At 42.4% G+C, this 25,134-nt stretch overlaps 1 protein-coding gene across 1 annotated transcript in view; it reads right to left on the minus strand.

The window, feature by feature from the left end:
* Window positions 1-25,134, minus strand: part of GABA-B-R2 (gamma-aminobutyric acid type B receptor subunit 2) — a 351,207-nt gene that overhangs the window by 240,436 nt on the left and 85,637 nt on the right. The window contains 1 exon segment of the mRNA XM_071688897.1: window positions 7,548-7,679. Coding sequence (XP_071544998.1) covers window positions 7,548-7,679 — 132 coding nt within the window.

A 25,134-nucleotide genomic window follows, 5' to 3' on the forward strand; every position in this document is an offset into this window, starting at 1 on the left:
ACAATTTCGAAAACTCTTAGAATTTCTTAGTATCATTATCTCCACCACGAGTATCATATCTATGCCATCATTGCCTCGTACTTCGACTCGTACCCAAACAGCACCGTTGGGACTACTGTGCCATCAAACATACCCATCCCAGCACCCCCCCCAGATGCAAGTGGCCTCCTCCTCCTCCACATACACGTCCAAGACTACACACAGTGGAAGGAGAGTATCTTTTCCATAAATAACTTGCACGTTAGAGATATCCACTCCATCCTTGATACACGAGACTAATTACTTGGCTGGCATTATATCTCTAGGTTATTATACTTCAAGAAATCCTACCTTGATCATTAATTTCCCCGAAGCCTTCCACTTGTAAGAGGTTTTCCCTATATAACTGTCAGGAAGACTCGTATCCGGTACTCGGGCTAGGATCTAAAGGAGGAAGTATCAGGTGAAACTAGCCAGAGAGCCTTACAGCATGGCCTTCTTTCCCAGTGCTGTGTAGGGAAAAATGTGTCGTGGTATATTCACGTCTTTGTGTTTCTCCTTTTATTTGTAAATTTCAATTTATTTTCGTAAGGGAAAGAAATATCATGATTTGATAATTCTATGGATCTCGTATGATAAGAAAAGATATAAGAAACATAAAATAATTGCTTTATTACATTCAGTGGTATATATATATATATATATATATATATATATATATATATATATATATATATATATATATATATATATATATATATTTCTTTTTCTTTTAAACTATTCGCCATTTCCCGCGTTAGCGAGGTAGCGTTAAGAACAGAGGACTGGGCCTTTTTTGGGATATCCTCACCTGACCCCACTCTGTTCCTTCTTTTGGAAAATTAAAAAAAAAAAAAACGAGAGGGAAGGATTTCCAGCCCCCGCTCCCTCCCCTTTTAGTCGCCTTCTACGACACGCAGGGACTACGTGGGAAGTATTCTTAATCCCCTATCCCCCAATATATATATATATATATATATATATTGGAAAGGATCACAATTTTGCATCAGGGGAGACACAAGAGAGAAATATAACAGTCAGTTGATATACATCGAAGAGACGAAGCTAAGACGCCATTTGGTAAACATGTGATTGCCCATGTTTACCAAATGGCGTCCTAGCTTCGTCTCTTCTATGTATATCAACTGACTGTTATATTTCTCTCTTTTGTCTCCCCTGATGATGTGATTACTACACGAAAGTGCACTTGGAACTTTTCGTGTGTCATTTTCCCCGTGGACTCATAGGAATATATATATATATATATATATATATATATATATATATATATATATATATATATATATATATATATATATATATATATATATATATATCTTTCTTTCAAACTATTCGCCATTTCCCGCATTAGCGAGGCAGCGCCAAGAACAGAGGACTGGGCCTTTGAGGGAATACCCTCACCTGGCGCAATTCACTGTTCCCTCTTTTGGAAAATTAAAAAAAAAACGAGAGGGGAGGATTTCCAGCCCCCCCGCTCCCTCCCCTTTTAGTCGCCTTCTACGACACGCAGGGAATACGTGGGAAGTATTCTTTCTCCCCCATCCCCAGGGAAAATCTTTATATATATATATATATATATATATATATATATATATATATATATATATATATATACACATATATATATATATATATATATATATATATATATATATATATATATATATATATATATATATATATATATATATATATATATATATATATACACACATATATATACACACATATATATACATATATACATACAGGAGGGTGAAAGGCATGCACGGGATAATGTAAAGTGGAACGATATGGCATACTGGGGTCGACGTACTATCAATGGACTGAACCAGGGTATGTGAAGCGTCAGATATAAACCATGTAAAGGTCTGTGGGGTCTGAATTAGGTGTAGCGCACATGACAGCTAGAGAATGGATGTGAGCGAACGTGGCCTTTCTTTCTCTGTTCCCAGCGCCACCCCGCCAACAAGGGAAACGGCAATAAGGTGTATATGTGTAACGAACAATTATTGAAACAAATCATAACCAAGTCAAAGAGCTAACACCGGCTAATCAGCTCCGCTCCACAATAACTGACAAAACAGGTAATTAAGACAAACAAAAGACACACATAGAGCCACAGTTACGATGAATACTTATATATATATATATATATATATATATATATATATATATATATATATATATATATATATATATATATATATATATATATATCGTCCTATCTCCACACCTGTTCGTACCTCTTTGGTTTCATTCCAAACAAGAGACGGTTTGTTCCAGGGGAATGAACCGGTTTAGGGTAGCATCCCCCCCTGAAATGCATGTAATTTCTCTCCACGTTTATCTAACACCTGCAGAACGTGAGGTCAAAATGCTTGATGCGATATCCATTCAGTGCGAATCCATTTTCCGAAGCGTGTGCTTCGAGGGCATAAATTTCGATTCGAAGATTTACCCCGCAGGCTTCACTGAACATTGGATTTAAGGATTCATGAGCTCGTACTTCAAATGCTCGAGACCTTAAGGAATAGTGATGCGAGGGTCGGTCGTGAGGGAACGATTCGATCCCTCTTGGAGGAAAGTGGTTCAAAGGTTCACGAAATAATGCGAGGGTCGGTCGTGAGGGAACGATTCGATCCCTCTTGGAGGAAAGTGGTTCAAAGGTTCACGAAATAATGCGAGGGTCGGTCGTGAGGGAACGATTCGATCCCTCTTAGGGAAAGTGGTTCAAAGGTTCACGAAATATGCGTTCGAGGCTTCAATGAAATATCTGACATTCTTAGTCAGGAAGTTGACCATGAATATATTATCTAAACTTCCTTAATTCCTTTAGTTTGACCTCAGCGTTTCACAGTCGCAATAATCAAATATTAAAAAAGAAAAAAAAGAAAATGCTCGAAGTGTGATTATATGATTAAATCTTTCGCGAGTCTACTCCATTTATCTACTTAAGCGAGTCCACTCCATTTATCTACTTAAGCGAGTCCACTCCATTTATCTACTTAAACGCCTTAAGTGAATATTTTGGCGTTACCACTTGGCCTGCTTGGCAAGAGGGGGTCAAAAATATTCTGTGTTAAGTAGACTGAACCACTTCAACCAGATGGGAAGAAGGATAGAGAGAATAATGGATAGATTGATCAATTAATCACCTGTTTATTTATGCATCCATTAACACATCCTCCTCACACATCTCTAATAGGATTAATAAGATTAAATTTATATATAAACTTTCCTTGATGCCACTGATTAACTGAAATATCAATCGCTTTATCATTATGTCACGACCTTTGCGTTCGCCATGAAGGAGTCATGTCAAAGGTCATCACACCCAAGGGTCATACCGTCGTACTCAAGGGTCGTGCCGTCGTACTCAAGGGTCGTAACGTCGTGCTCAAGGGTTGTACCGTCGTGTTCAAGGGTCGCACCGTCGTACTCAAGGGTCGTAACGTCGTGTTCAAGAGTCGTACTGTCGTGCTCAAGGGTCGTACCGTCGTGATCAAGGGTCGTACCGTCGTGATCAAGGGTCGTACCGTCGTGATCAAGGGTCGTACCGTCGTGATCAAGGGTCGTACAGAAGAGCTTAATCTTTATATACATCATAAGACCAGTTTCTTAGTGATTAATCAAATATCAGTCAAAGGTTAATGCAATATTACTCAAGGATTCATCAACAATTGGTCCATTATTAATCATGAATTAATCAACGATTGATCCATCACTAATTGGTGATTAATCACCGATTAATCCGATATTTATCCAATGTTAATCTTGGATTAATGACCGATTGATCCATGATTAATCTTGTATTAATCACCGATTGATCCATGATTAATGTTGGATTAATCACCGATTGATCCATGATTAATCTTGTATTAATCACCGATTGATCCCTGATTAATCTTGTATTAATCACCGATTGATCCATGATTAATGTTGGATCAATCGTAGATTAATGCATTATTGATGGAGGGATGGCTGGCGTGGGTAGTAGTGAAGAGTCTCACCTGAGTGTCATTAATGCATTATTGATGGAGGGATGGCTGGCGTGGGTAGTAGTGAAGAGTCTCACCTGAGTGTCATTAATGCATTATTGATGGAGGGATGGCTGGCGTGGGTAGTAGTGAAGAGTCTCACCTGAGTGTCATTAATGCATTATTGATGGAGGGATGGCTGGCGTGGGTAGTAGTGAAGATCTCACCTGAGTGTCATTAATGCATTATTGATGGAGGGATGGCTGGCGTGGGTAGTAGTGAAGAGTCTCACCAGAGTGTCATTAATGCATTATTGATGGAGGGATGGCTGGGCGTGGGTAGTAGTGAAGAGTCTCACCTGAGTGTCATTAATGCATTATTGATGGAGGGATGGCTGGCGTGGGTAGTAGTGAAGTGTCTCACCTGAGTGTCATTAATGCATTATTGATGGAGGGATGGCTGGCGTGGGTAGTAGTGAAGAGTCTCACCTGAGTGTCATTAATGCATTATTGATGGAGGGATGGCTGGCGTGGGTAGTAGTGAAGAGTCTCACCTGAGTGTCATTAATGCATTATTGATGGAGGGATGGCTGGCGTGGGTAGTAGTGAAGTGTCTCACCTGAGTGTCATTAATGCATTATTGATGGAGGGATGGCTGGCGTGGGTAGTAGTGAAGAGTCTCACCTGAGTGTCATTAATGCATTATTGATGGAGGGATGGCTGGCGTGGGTAGTAGTGAAGAGTCTCACCTGAGTGTCATTAATGCATTATTGATGGAGGGATGGCTGGCGTGGGTAGTAGTGAAGAGTCTCACCTGAGTGTCATTAATGCATTATTGATGGAGGGATGGCTGGCGTGGGTAGTAGTGAAGATCTCACCTGAGTGTCATTAATGCATTATTGATGGAGGGATGGCTGGCGTGGGTAGTAGTGAAGATCTCACCTGAGTGTCATTAATGCATTATTGATGGAGGGATGGCTGGCGTGGGTAGTAGTGAAGAGTCTCACCTGAGTGTCATTAATGCATTATTGATGGAGGGATGGCTGGCGTGGGTAGTAGTGAAGTGTCTCACCTGAGTGTCATTAATGCATTATTGATGGAGGGATGGCTGGCGTGGGTAGTAGTGAAGAGTCTCACCTGAGTGTCATTAATGCATTATTGATGGAGGGATGGCTGGCGTGGGTAGTAGTGAAGATCTCACCTGAGTGTCATTAATGCATTATTGATGGAGGGATGGCTGGCGTGGGTAGTAGTGAAGAGTCTCACCTGAGTGTCATTAATGCATTATTGATGGAGGGATGGCTGGCGTGGGTAGTAGTGAAGAGTCTCACCTGAGTGTCATTAATGCATTATTGATGGAGGGATGGCTGGCGTGGGTAGTAGTGAAGAGTCTCACCTGAGTGTCATTAATGCATTATTGATGGAGGGATGGCTGGCGTGGGTAGTAGTGAAGAGTCTCACCTGAGTGTCATTAATGCATTATTGATGGAGGGATGGCTGGCGTGGGTAGTAGTGAAGAGTCTCACCTGAGTGTCATTAATGCATTATTGATGGAGGGATGGCTGGCGTGGGTAGTAGTGAAGAGTCTCACCTGAGTGTCATTAATGCATTATTGATGGAGGGATGGCTGGCGTGGGTAGTAGTGAAGAGTCTCACCTGAGTGTCATTAATGCATTATTGATGGAGGGATGGCTGGCGTGGGTAGTAGTGAAGAGTCTCACCTGAGTGTCATTAATGCATTATTGATGGAGGGATGGCTGGCGTGGGTAGTAGTGAAGAGTCTCACCTGAGTGTCATTAATGCATTATTGATGGAGGGATGGCTGGCGTGGGTAGTAGTGAAGAGTCTCACCTGAGTGTCATTAATGCATTATTGATGGAGGGATGGCTGGCGTGGGTAGTAGTGAAGAGTCTCACCTGAGTGTCATTAATGCATTATTGATGGAGGGATGGCTGGCGTGGGTAGTAGTGAAGAGTCTCACCTGAGTGTCATTAATGCATTATTGATGGAGGGATGGCTGGCGTGGGTAGTAGTGAAGAGTCTCACCTGAGTGTCATTAATGCATTATTGATGGAGGGATGGCTGGCGTGGGTAGTAGTGAAGAGTCTCACCTGAGTGTCATTAATGCATTATTGATGGAGGGATGGCTGGCGTGGGTAGTAGTGAAGAGTCTCACCTGAGTGTCATTAATGCATTATTGATGGAGGGATGGCTGGCGTGGGTAGTAGTGAAGAGTCTCACCTGAGTGTCATTAATGCATTATTGATGGAGGGTGGGTAGTAGTGAAGAGTCTCACCTGAGTGTCATTAATGCATTATTGATGGAGGGATGGCTGGCGTGGGTAGTAGTGAAGAGTCTCACCTGAGTGTCATTAATGCATTATTGATGGAGGGATGGCTGGCGTGGGTAGTAGTGAAGAGTCTCACCTGAGTGTCATTAATGCATTATTGATGGAGGGATGGCTGGCGTGGGTAGTAGTGAAGAGTCTCACCTGAGTGTCATTAATGCATTATTGATGGAGGGATGGCTGGCGTGGGTAGTAGTGAAGAGTCTCACCTGAGTGTCATTAATGCATTATTGATGGAGGGATGGCTGGCGTGGGTAGTAGTGAAGAGTCTCACCTGAGTGTCATTAATGCATTATTGATGGAGGGATGGCTGGCGTGGGTAGTAGTGAAGAGTCTCACCTGAGTGTCATTAATGCATTATTGATGGAGGGATGGCTGGCGTGGGTAGTAGTGAAGAGTCTCACCTGAGTGTCATTAATGCATTATTGATGGAGGGATGGCTGGCGTGGGTAGTAGTGAAGAGTCTCACCTGAGTGTCATTAATGCATTATTGATGGAGGGATGGCTGGCGTGGGTAGTAGTGAAGGTCTCACCTGAGTGTCATTAATGCATTATTGATGGAGGGATGGCTGGCGTGGGTAGTAGTGAAGATCTCACCTGAGTGTCATTAATGCATTATTGATGGAGGGATGGCTGGCGTGGGTAGTAGTGAAGAGTCTCACCTGAGTGTCATTAATGCATTATTGATGGAGGGATGGCTGGCGTGGGTAGTAGTGAAGAGTCTCACCTGAGTGTCATTAATGCATTATTGATGGAGGGATGGCTGGCGTGGGTAGTAGTGAAGAGTCTCACCTGAGTGTCATTAATGCATTATTGATGGAGGGATGGCTGGCGTGGGTAGTAGTGAAGAGTCTCACCTGAGTGTCATTAATGCATTATTGATGGAGGGATGGCTGGCGTGGGTAGTAGTGAAGAGTCTCACCTGAGTGTCATTAATGCATTATTGATGGAGGGATGGCTGGCGTGGGTAGTAGTGAAGAGTCTCACCTGAGTGTCATTAATGCATTATTGATGGAGGGATGGCTGGCGTGGGTAGTAGTGAAGAGTCTCACCTGAGTGTCATTAATGCATTATTGATGGAGGGATGGCTGGCGTGGGTAGTAGTGAAGAGTCTCACCTGAGTGTCATTAATGCATTATTGATGGAGGGATGGCTGGCGTGGGTAGTAGTGAAGAGTCTCACCTGAGTGTCGTTCCAGATGACGTGGAGTTTGTAGTTCCTAAGAACAATGGGATGATCATTGACATGTTTGACCGCCAGGTTGAGGGCCGGCATGACGCCTCGACCGAGGGAGTGTTTGGGGCCTTCACCCACCTGGGAGAGGGAGAGAGAGGGAGAGGATTAGCATGGGAGAGTGTATGGGGCCTTCACCCACCTGGGAGAGGGAGAGAGAGGGAGAGGATTACCATGGGAGAGTGTTTGGGGCCTTCACCCACCTGGGAGAGGGAGAGAGAGGGAGAGGATTACCATGGGAGAGTGTTTGGGGTCTTCACCCACCTGGGAGAGGGAGAGAGAGGGAGAGGATTACCATGGGAGAGTGTTTGGGGCCTTCACCCACCTGGGAGAGGGAGAGAGAGGGAGAGGATTACCATGGGAGAGTGTATGGGGCCTTCACCCACCTGAGAGAGGGAGAGGATTAGCATGGGAGAGTGTTTGGGGCCTTCACCCACCTGGGAGAGGGAGAGAGAGGGAGAGGATTAGCATGGGAGAGTGTTTGGGGCCTTCACCCACCTGGGAGAGGGAGAGAGAGGGAGAGGATTAGCATGGGAGAGTGTATGGGGCCTTCACCCACCTGAGAGAGGGAGAGGATTACCATGGGAGAGTGTTTGGGGCCTTCACCCACCTGGGAGAGGGAGAGAGAGGGAGAGGATTAGCATAGGAGAGTGTATGGGGCCTTCACCCACCTGAGAGAGGGAGAGGATTAGCATGGGAGAGTGCTTGGGGCCTTCACCCACCTGGGAGAGGGAGAGGATTAGCATGGGAGAGTGTTTGGGGCCTTCACCCACCTGGGAGAGGGAGAGAGAGGGAGAGGATTACCATGGGAGAGTGTTTGGGGCCTTCACCCACCTGGGAGAGGGAGAGAGAGGGAGAGGATTAGCATGGGAGAGTGTATGGGGCCTTCACCCACCTGGGAGAGGGAGAGGATTAGCATGGGAGAGTGTTTGGGGCCTTCACCCACCTGGGAGAGGGAGAGAGAGGGAGAGGATTACCATGGGAGAGTGTTTGGGGCCTTCACCCACCTGGGAGAGGGAGAGAGAGGGAGAGGATTAGCATGGGAGAGTGTTTGGGGCCTTCACCAACCTGGGAGAGGGAGAGAGAGGGAGAGGATTAGCATGGGAGAGTGTATGGGGCCTTCACCCACCTGGGAGAGGGAGAGAGAGGGAGAAGATTAGCATGGGAGAGTGTTTGGGGTCTTCACCCACCTGGGAGAGGGAGAGAGAGGGAGAGGATTAGCATGGGAGAGTGTATGGGGCCTTCACCCACCTGGGAGAGGGAGAGGATTAGCATGGGAGAGTGTTTGGGGCCTTCACCCACCTGGGAGAGGGAGAGAGAGGGAGAAGATTAGCATGGGAGAGTGTTTGGGGCCTTCACCCACCTGGGAGAGGGAGAGAGAGGGAGAAGATTAGCATGGGAGAGTGTTTGGGGCCTTCACCCACCTGGGAGAGGAAGAGAGAGAGAGGGAGAGGATTAGCATGGGAGAGTGTATGGGGCCTTCACCCAGCTGGGAGAGGGAGAGTATTAGCACGGGAGAGTGTTTGTAGTGAGAGTGTTAGCTGAGGTAGGGAGAGGTTTAGTGAGTCTTTGGAGCCTTCAGTGATCTGTGAGAGGCAGACAAGGGAGATTGTTTACGACAGACAAGGGAGATTGTTTGCGAGAGACGGCCATATCTTGGTGAGTGTTGGCCAGCAAGAATGTTAGCTGAGAGAGAGAGAGAGAGAGAGAGAGAGAGAGAGAGAGAGAGAGAGCTGAAAATCAGTCAAAAGGAGAAAGGTTGGTAAACTATCATAATGATAATGATTATAGTAACAATGATAATAATATTAGCAATAATGATGATAATAGTAATAATAATAATAACAGTAATGATAATAATGATGATAATAATAATAATAACAATAATGATAATAATGATAATAGAAATAACTGGCAACTACTTGCTATTTGGATAATTCCTATCATTTTCCTAGGTAACCTCTTGAGCACGATGGCTTTATCATGGTACTCGAGGATCGAACCATCGTACTCAGCGTGTTGAGTAATGTGACTCAGCGAGCCAAGCCATGGTACTCAGCGAGTTGATTATTATCCCATTACACTAACTTGTGGCAACTACACCTTTATAAACACCCTCCCCCATGTATTGCATAATCTACATAAACTACACTCTATAATACCTCCAAAAATAAATATTTTAAGTACTGCAAACAATATGAAAATATTCTGTATATATTATATTTATTTTCTTAATAGAGTTCCAGCTTTGTAGAGTCGTCTCCGTTATTACGGGGTTACAATACCTGCCGCCATCACTGCTCTTCCCCGGATGTAAACAAACCCACTTCCGTGACGTCACAGCCTCACACAAGGCTAGCGTCCACATATCAAGGTCCTTCATTCATATCATGTCGCCCCTTATTTTTTTTTCCCTAGGATTTACTATATCACATCTCAGTCTTTACTGCCAGATGGAGTACTGAAGCACATAAATGATGTTGTCTGCTCGCAAGTTATATTGATAAGCAGAACTTGAGGGTAATTCCCTTCTTAAACAACCCATTAATCTTTGCTTAAAAAAAAAAAGGATCGTAACGTAGGACGGGGGAAATGATTATATTAGAATGTGAGAAGTTTAACGACCAATTACCTCACCAGACTACGTAAGGTAATTAGCCATAAAGTACTTGATTACATTAAGCTATGTGATTATCATTTATTTCATATATTTTTTCTATATACAGAGTAATTGACATGACAGTTTTAATGACAGTTACTCAGCATACCAGACTATATCAACATTATATCCAATCATGGTATACCACACAAGACCGCAATTTACCACAACATAGTAGAGTATACCATTGCACATATTAAGCATAGTGAAAATATTTCTTCAATATACCACAGCATACCAAGATATACCACAATACATCCTGGTATACGTTAGCATATCACATCTTGCTGCAAAGGCACCTCGCCATACAAAAACATATTATAGCATACTACAACACATTCAGAAATGCCTGAATATACCACAACATACCAAGACATACTACAACACATCCCAGCATACCACAGCGCATGTCAACACAACATATCTAGACACACCACAACACGTCCCAGTATAATACAACATACCCAGACTCACCACAACGCATCCTAGCATACTGAAGCATACCACAGTATATCCCAGCATACCATATACCCATGTTCAACCAACCCCACCACCAGATATATTCTCTTCATCCAACCGTTCAGCCAAAAACCTCTCTCTCTCTCTCTCTCTCTCTCTCTCTCTCTCTCTCTCTCTCTCTCTCTCTCTCTCTCTCTCTCTCTCTCTCTCTCAATCACGGTGGTTGAGAGGGGGTCACCTGACCCTTCCGAAAGACTATATCAGAACTTTCAGTTCCAAGTTCTCGTTCTGTAACTGGATAACCATAGTTTCAACAGACTTGTTCCTATGCTAATTGATAGGTTTGTTCTATAGACTTTTTGAAGGGGGTGAATTTGCCCCTTTCGGACAACCCTTGTTAAAGTGTGTTCAGAAGTGTTCAAAAGTGTGGTCAGAATGTTTCGTCCCCTTTCTCGCATGATCACCATGTCTGTAGTTCTCTTTTACCTCTGCAACGACCATTACGCCCTCTCTAATTACCGTTAATTAAGGCGCGATTACGAATAATTATGACACCAACCTGTGGTGATTACCCTTTTTCTTCGATAAGATTACGGAGGGGGGGTCATCTTCCCTCCCTAGATAATGGTGGGAGCCATAAGGTCAAAATGCCTCTCCTAATTACACTTAATTAGGCTTTAGATTTTCTGAATACTCAACCTCCCCTTTTTTTTTCCTGTGTATAACATCTCTCCTTGTTTATTATGATGTTAATGAATCAATTTCCCTATTCTTATGAACCTTTTCTATAGTGCTAAGACAAATATACATATTTTAGCACTTTCTGTCCCTTTTCCAATTAATGCCATTATCTATATATTATCTATATATAGGTGTTATCCCTGGGGATAGGGGAGAAAGAATACTTCCCATGTATTCCCTGCGTGTCGTAAAAGGCGACTAAAAGGGAAGGGAGCGGGGGGCTGGAAATCCTCCCCTCTCATTTTTGATTTTCCAAAGGAAGGAACAGAGATGGGGCCAAGTGGGGATTTCCCTCAAAGGCTCAGTCCTCTGTTCCTAAAGCTACCTCGCTACCGCGGGAAATGGCGAATAGTATGAAAAAAAAAAAAAAAAAAAAATCTATACTTACACTTAACTATGTTATTTAGATAACATCATCTACTAGTATCTATTTTGCCCCTTTTTTCCTAGGTATCTTAGTGTTTAAGAAGTGGTGTAACGGTTAGCTTTAATGACCATGATGCACTCACAGGCCGTATGGGTCGAGGACATGGGTTCGAACCCTGGATGCAGACGTCGGTCCACAGTCAACCCAGCTGTTCATCCTTCCCTTGAGGGTTGGTCGATAAATTGGGTACCTGACTTAAAAATAAAGTAGACCGAATGCAAAAAAAGTACAGAGACGAGCAATTTAGATGATTACCAGCAGAGATGGAACTCATGTAGAACGCTGGCTGGATGATATAACTTAATTATTTTACAAAAGAGGAGGTTCGGAGGTGGTCTAACACTGAACAGATTCCAAATCTTTAATGCTTGCGATCTAACACATCACGGCTTGGGTTGTCTGATTCCACTCGTAGTATTGGATACAAACTTGTGGACGAAGTGATTTGGTTTTTCAACAGAGTTGTTTACATACAGAATGACGCACGAATCAGAACAGATGAAAGCAACATCATAATAGATCTCCTGGTAGTAGATGCGATAGATACCTGGCTTTTAAATCCACGACTGGTATTAATTCCACCTCCTTACTTACAACACTTATATCTAGCATTATGATATAGAGACACGAGACGACCTTGTGCTCTTGAGGATCTCTGAGTTCCCACAGTATTTCCTAGCTTGTTGATTTACCTTTAAGACAAGCTTTAAGCGCTTTCCCTAATTTAAGGTATGCTTTAAGCCCTTTCTCTACCTTTAAGGCAAGCTTTAAGCCCTTTCTCAATATTCAAAACATCCCTTAAGTCCTTTCTCTACATTTAAGGCATCTTTTAAGAAGCCTAAAAGGTATGATTCTCTTCCCTTAAGCAGCTCTGAAAACATAAATTCTCTATTTCAAGCAGCCTAAAATAGTGTAATACTTCTCATCCAATCAGCCTAAAAGCATGATCCCCCCCCCCCATTTAAGGAGCCTAAAAAGCATAATTTCACCCATTTTAAGCAGCCTAAAATCATTATTCCCTTCCTTTATGCAGCACCTTCCCTTCCCCCCCAAATATGAAATCCCTCCTTTAACCAGTATTAACAAAGCGTTCATCCGTCCATGTTATATGGTTATATGGTCGTCCTCTGCTAAAGCAGCGGGTCATCGTAGCTTCTGCCCCACGTAACAGCATTCAGAACAGCAGCTAATATCATTCTCCCTCAGTAATAGCTTCAAACACAGCAGCTAACACCAATTATCCCTGAGTTGCAGCTTCAAATACAGCAGCTAACATCAATTCTTCCTAAATCATAGCTTTAAACACAGCAGCTAACACCTTCCATATGAGTCATAAACTTCCACCACAGAAGCTAACAGCTATTCTCCTTCAGTAATAGCTTCCTGCACAGCAGCTAAGACCTCCTGTCTCTCCCACAAGATAGACCCCATAATACAAGGCATGACACCCTCCCTTTTCACAACACATCTCTGTCAGGTATTCCACGCAAGCCATCTTCATGGTTAATGGGGCATTATCCTCCCCATTCGAACGCCACAAGGCCCACCTCCCACCATTTGACACTGCCATTAACGGCATGATCTCCTCCTTCCCCATTATCAATGGATGTAAATAACGTGACTAGTCTATACAGGGAGATTAATGGCATTCACTGACCTCGCTCCACTACTCTCTCTCTCTCTCTCTCTCTCTCTCTCTCTCTCTCTCTCTCTCTCTCTCTCTCTCTCTCTCTCTCTCTCTCTCTCTCTCTCTCTCTCTCTCTCTCTCTCTCTCTCTAGCTTCCACACACACACACACACACACACACACACACACCCTATTCGACTGAGGACGCTGGAACTTAAGCAGGAAATAAAGGTGCAATTCTTCGTCTCCAGCCAGCGTGAAGCTGTCTGGTCCTATGGTGAGGCAATCCCTCCCTCTGTTGCCTTAATACAACACCCTCCACCCCATCTCTCTCTCTCTCTCTCTCTATATATATATATATATATATATATATATATATATATATATATTTTATTATTTTTTTTTATTATACTTTGTCGCTGTCTCTCGCGTTTGCGAGGTAGCGCAAGGAAACAGACGAAAGAAATGGCCCAACTCCCCCCCCCCCATACACATGTATATACATACGTCCACACACGCAAATATACATACCTACACAGCTTTCCATGGTTTACCCCAAACGCTTCACATGCCTTGATTCAATCCACTGACAGCACGTCAACCCCGGTATACCACATCGCTCCAATTCACTCTATTCCTTGCCCTCCTTTCACCCTCCTGCATGTTCAGGCCCCGATCACACAAAATCTTTTTCACTCCATCTTTCCACCTCCAATTTGGTCTCCCTCTTCTCCTCGTTCCCTCCACCTCCGACACATATATCCTCTTGGTCAATCTTTCCTCACTCATTCTCTCCATGTGCCCAAACCACTTCAAAACACCCTCTTCTGCTCTCTCAACCACGCTCTTTTTATTTCCACACATCTCTCTTACCCTTACGTTACTCACTCGATCAAACCACCTCACACCACACATTGTCCTCAAACATCTCATTTCCAGCACATCCATCCTCCTGCGCACAACTCTATCCATAGCCCACGCCTCGCAACCATACAACATTGTTGGAACCACTATTCCTTCAAACATACCCATTTTTGCTTTCCGAGATAATGTTCTCGACTTCCACACATTCTTCAAGGCCCCCAGAATTTTCGCCCCCTCCCCCACCCTATGATCCACTTCCGCTTCCATGGTTCCATCCGCTGCCAGATCCACTCCCAGATATCTAAAACACTTCACTTCCTCCAGTTTTTCTCCATTCAAACTCACCTCCCAATTGACTTGACCCTCAACCCTACTGTACCTAATAACCTTGCTCTTATTCACATTTACTCTTAACTTTCTTCTTCCACACACTTTACCAAACTCAGTCACCAGCTTCTGCAGTTTCTCACATGAATCAGCTACCAGCGCTGTATCATCAGCGAACAACAACTGACTCACTTCCCAAGCTCTCTCATCCCCAACAGACTTCATACTTGCCCCTCTTTCCAAAACTCTTGCATTTACCTCCCTAACAACCCCATCCATAAACAAATTAAACAACCATGGAGACATCACACACCCCTGCCGCAAACCTACATTCACTGAGAACCAATCACTTTCCTCTCTTCCTACACGTACACATGCCTTACATCCTCGATAAAAACTTTTCACTGCTTCTAACAACTTTCCTCCCACACCATATATTCTTAATACCTTCCACAGAGCATCTCTATCAACTCTTTCATATGCCTTCTCCAGATCCATAAATGCTACATACAAATCCATTTGCTTTTCTAAGTATTTCTCACATACATTCTTCAAAGCAAACACCTGATCCACACATCCTCTACCACTTCTGAAACCACACTGCTCTTCCCCAATCTGATGCTCTGTACATGCCTTCACCCTCTCAATCAATACCCTCCCAGATAATTTACCAGGAATACTCAACAAACTTATACCTCTGTAATTTGAGCACTCACTCTTATCCCCTTTGCCTTTGTACAATGGCACTATGCACGCATTCCGCCAATCCTCAGGCACCTCACCATGAGTCATACATACATTAAATAACCTTACCAACCATTCAACAATACAGTCACCCCCTTTTTTAATAAATTCCACTGCAATACCATCCAAACCTGCTGCCTTGCCGGCTTTCATCTTCCGCAAAGCTTTCACTACCTCTTCTCTGTTTACCAAATCATTTTCCCTAACCCTCTCACTTTGCACACCACCTCGACCAAAACACCCTATATCTGCCACTCTATCATCAAACACATTCAACAAACCTTCAAAATACTCACTCCATCTCCTTCTCACATCACCACTACTTGTTATCACCTCCCCATTTGCGCCCTTCACTGAAGTTTCCATTTGCTCCCTTGTCTTACGCACTTTATTTACCTCCTTCCAGAACATCTTTTTATTCTCCCTAAAATTTAATGATACTCTCTCACCCCAACTCTCATTTGCCCTTTTTTTCACCTCTTGCACCTTTCTCTTGACCTCCTGTCTCTTTCTTTTATACATCTCCCACTCAATTGCATTTTTTCCCCTGCAAAAATTGTCCAAATGCCTCTCTCTTCTCTTTCACTAATACTCTTACTTCTTCATCCCACCACTCACTACCCTTTCTAATCAACCCACCTCCCACTCTTCTCATGCCACAAGCATCTTTTGCGCAATCCATCACTGATTCCCTAAATACATCCCATATATATATATATATATATATATATATATATATATATATATATATATATATATATATATATATATATATATATATATATATATATATATATATATATATATATATATATATATATATATATATATATATATATATATGTATATATATATATATATATTTTTCTTTCTTTCTTTTAAACTATTCGCCATTTCCCGCGTTAGCGAGGTAGCATTAAGAACAGAGGACTGGGCCTTTGAGGGAATACCCTCACCTGGCCCAATTCTCTGTTCCTTCTTTTGGAAAATTAAAAAAAGAAATGAGAGGGGAGGATTTCCAGACCCCCGCTCCCTCCCCTTTTAGTCGCCTTCTACGACACGCAGGGAATACGTGGGAAGTATTCTTAATCCCCTATCCCAGGGATAATATATATATATATATATATATATATATATATATATATATATATATATATATATATATATATATATATATATATATATATATATATATATATATATATATATATTTACACATATATATAATATACACACACACACACTTCCGTGCTGAAAAGCTATTCCTTCGTGCTCAAGGAGAGGTACAGCAACACTCTCGTCTCCTCTCTCTCTCTCTCTCTCTCTCTCTCTCTCTCTCTCTCTCTCTCTCTCTCTCTCTCTCTCTCTCTCTCTCCCTCCCTCCTTAAACCACTTTTTCCTTTGCCTATCTCTCCCAACACCCACTCTCCTCTTCCTCCACCTCCACCTCTCTTTCCCTCTCCCAACACACACTCCCCTCCTCCTCCTCCTCCACCTCTTTCTCCCTCCCAACACACACTCACCCACCTCGTCTGAAGGATTATGTGGGAGTCTCGCACCTCAAAGGTTACTTACCTTCCTCCCCTTCCATTCCTTCCCCTCCCTCCTGCATACCTGACCCCTGACCCCTGACCCCTGACCCCTGACCCCTGACCTCGTCTTATACTCTCTCGCCAGCTGAGCGTGGTGTACGCCCTTCATCACCCTTTACATCACCACAACACATCACGACGTTGCCCCTTATACCACCACCACACATGACCCCAGTAACCACTACATCACCACCACACATGACCCCAGTAACCACTACATCACCACCACATATGACACCAGTAACCACTACATCACCACTAAACATGACACCAGTAACCACTACATCACCACCACACATGACACCAGTAACCACTACATCACCACCACACATGACCCCAGTAACCACTACATCACCACCACACATGACCCCAGTAACCACTACATCACCACCACACATGACACCAGTAACCACTACATCACCACCACATATGACCCCAGTAACCACTACATCACCACCACACATGACCCCAGTAACCACTACATCACCACCACACATGACCCCAGTAACCACTACATCACCACCACATATGACACCAGTAACCACTACATCACCACTAAACATGACACCAGTAACCACTACATCACCACCACACATGACACCAGTAACCACTACATCACCACCACACATGACACCAGTAACCACTACATCACCACCACACATGACACCAGTAACCACTACATCACCACCACACATGACACCAGTAACCACTACATCACCACCACACATGACCCCAGTAACCACTACATCACCACCACATATGACACCAGTAACCACTACATCACCACTAAACATGACACCAGTAACCACTACATCACCACCACACATGACACCAGTAACCACTACATCACCACCACACATGACACCAGTAACCACTACATCACCACAACACATGACCCCAGTAACCACTACATCACCACCACACATGACACCAGTAACCACTACATCACCACCACACATGACACCAGTAACCACTACATCACCACCACACATGACCTCAGTAGCCACAACATCACCACCACACATGACCCCAGTAACCACTACATCACCACCACACATGACACCAGTAACCACTACATCACCACCACATATGACACCAGTAACCACTACATCACCACCACACATGACACCAGTAACCACTACATCACCACCACACATGACCCCAGTAACCACTACATCACCACCACACATGTCACCAGTAACCACTACATCACCACCACACATGACACCAGTAACCACTACATCACCACCACACATGACACCAGTTTACAATATACATTCTCATTAATATCATTATCTATTTCTTTAATCAATCATTATATGAGACTTTTCCTGATATCTGTTTTTCACCACAGGAGACGCACTCAGGGTCTAAATTAAGTATTCGTCATCATCATATGTTATATACATGTTTAATGACCTCCAGACTGTTTAACTGTATAACGAAGAGAGAAGTGATACGATGATTTCACTTTCAATTTGAGTATTTTTCATTGAAATGCACAGATGTCGGCATTTCTCGTATTATCATTCAATACAGCTGGCCATTTATTTGAAGTAATTAAGTCTGTAATGAAAGATTCAAGTATCATTAAAGTTATAAGACTAAGAAGATCCAGTGCTACACATTTATGATATTGAGAATATCTGGTCATTGTCTTTATGGCGTCAAAATATTCCCCTTATTAGATTTGATGAATATTCATGAAAAAGGATCAGAGTGTGAGGAATATATGAGTAAAAATAGAGTTCAATATGATCATCCAATACATGGCTTACACTGACATTGGCTTGGCCAGTTCTGTTGGCTTTACTGCTAATGGAACCAGTAATATGACACGGCCATAACAACTCCCTCGGAAACTGGCTATAAAGAGGTGGTAACCATTACTGTCTGCAAGGTCATATACCAGTCTACCTACATCTGCCCTTCACAAGCCGCAGAAGAGCAAGGTCATATACCAGTCTACCTACATCTGCCCTACACAAGCGGCAGAAGACATTTCTCTCCTCAGTGTGAAGATGTCGTAAGAAATATTTGAACTTAGTTTTTTTTTTTTTTGCAACAATGCAACAAAAAATACTAAATTTTCTCATTCCCCAACCCTTTTAAAGTGGGGCCCTTTTATGACTCTCTTTTTTTCTCAAAACCCTGTTGGCTTTCTCTTCACATACGGGGGAAGGGGTTTTGGACAGCAGAAAGCCCCCCCCCTCTCTCTCTCCCCCCTTTTCTCTCTCCTCTCACCCCCTCTCTCCTCTCTCTTCTCTCTTCTCCTCCCCTCTCTCTCCTCTCTCTCTCTCTCTCCCACCATACTTCACACCAAGCTGCTCAAGACGTCCTGATACCAACTCTATCTATGAGGTATTGAAGACCCTTTTAGTTTTCAACTTCATTTCAATGAATTTTTTTTTCCCAAAGTTTAATGAACATAATCTTTTGTTTCGAATAAATACTTCATTGGTTCATCTCTTAGTCTCAAAGTGTAGTAACTTGTATGTGGAACCTCTAAAAAATGTTTGCAAGTCATTTTATAAAAGTGGTACTGGACAAACAGACCCATGTGAAAAAAGATACACACAACACACACACACACACACACATATAATAATATATATAAATATAAATATATATATATATAAAAAAAAATATATAAATTTATATAAATTAAAATATATAAAATAATTGACACATAAAACAAATTTTCATAGACTCTCACAAAATCAACGACTCAAAAAAATAGGAAGATGCTCACAGAGATGTGAGAAGTTGCTATTGACCGATTTTGAGGTAGTTTCTTGCCAGGAAACATGATAAGACATTACCTCCTTTGCGATGAAACTTGGAAGTTTGACTTATTCTTTTTGTGTTTCAAAATTTCTACACTGAGCACCATCGAGCCACATAACCTACACTGAGTTAGCATGTAGCTGCCCAAACAATTTTAAATGAAATTTTTTCACAAATAGACAGAAGGGAGAACTTGGAAGTCAGCCATTGATTAAACATTCAAATAAATATGGATTACCCAGAACATGTTGTCCATGCTTCAGTAGTTTATATATATAATCTACCCTGTCATGCATAGTTGACATTGTCAGTAATCAACCTCGTCAATAATATAAGTAATAAATCCTAAACTTTACTCATGGTCGTCTGAGAAATGTTGAAAGAAGATGGTGGTTGTTGAGTAAGAGGTAAAGCAGCGGGTTTCCATTATTACGGTAGTGAGAGGTAAGCAAGGGGATAAGTTTACAAAATATTATATAATCGTTGTGTGTACCTTTTTTTAAATGAAATCTACGTTTTCTTTCATATTTCCAAAGCCTTATATATATAATAAAATATATAATAAAATAAATATTATATATATTATATAAATAGTAATATAATATATATATAGATATATATAAAATATACATAATTTGTTTGAATTTGTTTCTAGTATATCGACTGTATAATTTCATTACTTGTAACTTCATTCATTTTAAAAAATTTTTCCGTCGCCAATTTAAACAAAAATTCAAATATCTTTTGATACCAAAAACCTAATCTGTACTTCCCACAATATCGCAAAACAATCCTTCTACCCCAGACAGATTACATAAGACGCCCCACTACGTTATGAAATTTTCTCTGAAGGTACACTTAGAGAACGTACGTAAAAAAAAAAGTGAGAGAGAGAAAGAAAGGTAGCCTTATTTTTATATTTGTCCCAAAAACAAGAAGAAAGACACAACCACACTGCCAGTCACTGGCGACCTGTTCAGTCGTGTGTAAAACGTTTTGGTTTTAGTGTTTTTTTGGAAACTTTGAGTGTCTGCTCTTGGACGTTCCTCCAAACATCACATGTATGTGTTCTGTTTAACATTGTGTTTGTGTGTGTGTGTGTGTGTGTAATATGTGCTATGTTTTCTGATTAACATTGTGTTTTGAGCGCGTGTAATATGTAGTGTGTTTTGTATTTAACATTGTATTATGGGTGTGTCATAATTTTCTAGTTTTCTATTTAACATGTGTTTGGTTGTTGGTTTGGGGCAAAAATTCTTAGGCCCCTTCAAGTTTTTTAAAATTAAACTGTCCTCGTTTTTTAGTTTGAAAAGGGGAGTATTTTGTTAAAATGTTTACCGAGTGTTAATTATCTGTGTTTGCCGGTTAATATACACAGGAAAGCTTCTATTAAATGAATGGGGGTTTTTTGTTTTAAAATAACTTTTTGGGTGTATGTAAGGGGTTCGTTGAACATTGCTTGTTGCCATCAACCGCCAGGGGGCATAACACCCTTAGATCACCACTACACAATACTGACATCGCTACCGTACTACTCCCTACATCACCATTACACACCACACTAATAACCCCCCTACATCACCACCACCACACTAGCATGCCCCTTACATAACCACTACACATCACAATGGGACTCGTACATGACCGCCACACATCTTAATACCACCTCCAACATCACCACCACATATCACAATACTACCTCCAACATCACCATCACATATCACAATACTACCCCCAACATCACCATCACATATCACAAACTACCCAAAATCACCCACCACAAAATCACAATACTACCCCCCAACACACCACCCCCATATCACAAACTACCCCAACATCACCACCACAATCACAATACTACCCCCCAACATCACCACCACATATCACAATACTACCCAACATCACCACACATATCACAATACTACCCCAACATCACCACCCCAATCACAATACACCCCAACATCACCACACATATCACAATACTACCCCCCAAAATCACCACCACATATCCAAAACTACCCCAACATCACCACCCCATATCAAATACTACCCCCAACATCACCACACATATCAAATACTACCCCAACATCACCACACAATACAATACTACCCCAAAATCACCACACAATCACAATACTACCCCAAAAAATCACCACCAATATCACAAAACTACCCCAACACACCACACATATCACAATATACCCCAACACACCACACATACACAATACTACCCAACAACACCAACATATCACAATACTACCCAACATACCACCACAATCACAATACTACCCAACTCACCACCACAATACAATACTACCCCAACTCACCCCAATATCAAATACTTAAACCCCAACATCACCAAACCACATATCACAATACAACCCCAAAACACCACCACAATACAATTTAAACCCCAACAACACCACCACATATCACAATACAAACCCCCAAAATCACCACCACATATCACAATACTACCCCAATCACCACACATATCACAATACTAACCCCAAACCACACATTTTCAATACTACCCCACCCTACCACCACATATCACAAAATACCCCACCCTCACCACCCCAATCACAAAATACCCCCAACACCCACCACAATCACAAACACCCCAAATCACCAAACCACATATCACAAACACCCCAACATCACCACACATATCACAAAACTCCTCCCAAAACCCACCACATATCCCAAAACTACCCCAGATCACCATCACATATCACATACTACCCCCAACATCACCATCACATATCCAATACACCTCCAACATCACCACCACATATCACAAAACTACCTCCAACATCACCCTCACATATCACAAACTACCTCCCCCATCACCACCAAATCACAATACACCCCCGATCACCCCACATACACAATACTACCCAACATCACCACTACATACACAATATACCCCCCAAATCACCACTACATACACAATACACCCCAACATCACCACACAATCACAATACACCCCAAATCACCACCCCATATCACAATACTACCCCAACATCACCACTACATATCACAAAACACCCCCCCATCACCCCTAAATCACAATACTACCCAACATCACCATACATATACAAAACTACCTCCAACATCACCACACAATCACAATACTACCCAACATCACCACACATATCATAAACTACCCCAGATCACCACCCCAATCACAATACTACCCCCAACATCACCACACATACACAATACTACCCCAACATCACCATCACAATCACAATACACCCCCCAAAATCACCCTACATATCACAATCACCCCAACATCACCACTACATATCCAATACACCCCAACATCACCACTACATACACAATACTACCCCAGATCACCACCACATATCACAATACACCCAACATCACCACTACATATCAAAAACCCCTCCAACATCACCACCACAATCACAATACTCCCCAACATCACCACTACATATCACAATACTACCCCAAATCACCACCACAATCACAATCTACCCAACATCACCACCACAATCAAAATACTACCCCAACACACCACCACACATGACAATACTACCCCAACATCACCAACCACATATCACAATACTAACTACCCCAACATCACCACCACATATCACAATACTACCCCAACATCACACCACATATCACAATACTACTCCAACATCACCACCAACATATCACAAAACTACCCCAACATCACCACCACATATCACAATACTACCCCAACATCACCACCACACATGACAATACTACCCCCAACATCACCACCACATATCACAATACTACCCCAACATCACCACCACATATCACAATACTACCCCAACATCACCACCAACATATCACAATACTACCCAACATCACCATCACATATCACAATACTACCCAACATCACCACCACATATCACAATACTACCTCCAACATCACCACCACATATCACAATACTACCCCAACATCACCACCACATATCACAATACTACCCCAACATCACCACCACATATCACAATACTACTCCAACATCACCACCACACATCACAATACTACCCCAACATCACCACCACACATGACCAATACTACCCCCAACATCACCACCACATATCACATACTACCCCAACATCACACCACATATCACAATAATACCCCAACATCACCACCACATATCACAATACTACCCCCACATCACCACCACATATCACAATACTACTCCAACATCACCACCACACATGACAATACTACCCCAACATCACCACCACACATCACAATACTACCCCAACATCACCACCACATATCACAATACTACCCCAACATCACCACCACATATCACAATACTACTCCAACATCACCACCACATATCACAATACTACCCAAGATCACCACCACATATCACAATACTACCCCAACATCACCATCCACAACATGACAATACTACCCCAACATCACCACCACACATGACAATACTACCCCAACATCACCACCACATATCACAATACTACCCCCAACATCACCACCACATATCACAATACTACTCCAACATCACCACCACACATGACAATACTACCCCAACATCACCACCACATATCACAATACTACCCCAACATCACCACCACATATCACAATACTACCCCAACATCACCACCACATATCACAATACTACCCCCAACATCACCAACCACATATCACAATACTACCTCCAACATCACCACCACATATCACAATAACAACCCCAACATCACCACCACACATGACAATACTACCCAACATCACCACCACATATCACAATACTACCCCAACATCACCACCACATATCACAATACTACCCCAACATCACCACCACATATCACAATACTACCCCAACATCACCACCACATATCACAATACTACCCCAACATCACCACCACACATGACAATAATACCCCAACATCACCACCACATATCACAATACTACCCCAACATCACCACCACATATCACAATACTACCCCCAACATCACCACCACATATCACAATACTACCCCAACATCACCACCACACATCACAATACTACCCCAACATCATAGTACCCACAACATCACCACCACATACACAATACTACCCCAACATCACCACCACATATCACATACTACCCCAACAGCACCAACCACATATCACAATACTACCCCAACATCACCACCAACACATGACAAAACTACCCCAACATCACCAACCACATATCACAATACTACATCCAACATCACCACCACATATCACAATACTACCCCAACATCACCACCACACATGACAATACTACCCCAACATCACCACCAC

This window comes from Panulirus ornatus, chromosome 46 (genome assembly GCF_036320965.1).
Source record: "Panulirus ornatus isolate Po-2019 chromosome 46, ASM3632096v1, whole genome shotgun sequence".
Lineage (NCBI taxonomy): Eukaryota > Metazoa > Arthropoda > Malacostraca > Decapoda > Palinuridae > Panulirus > Panulirus ornatus.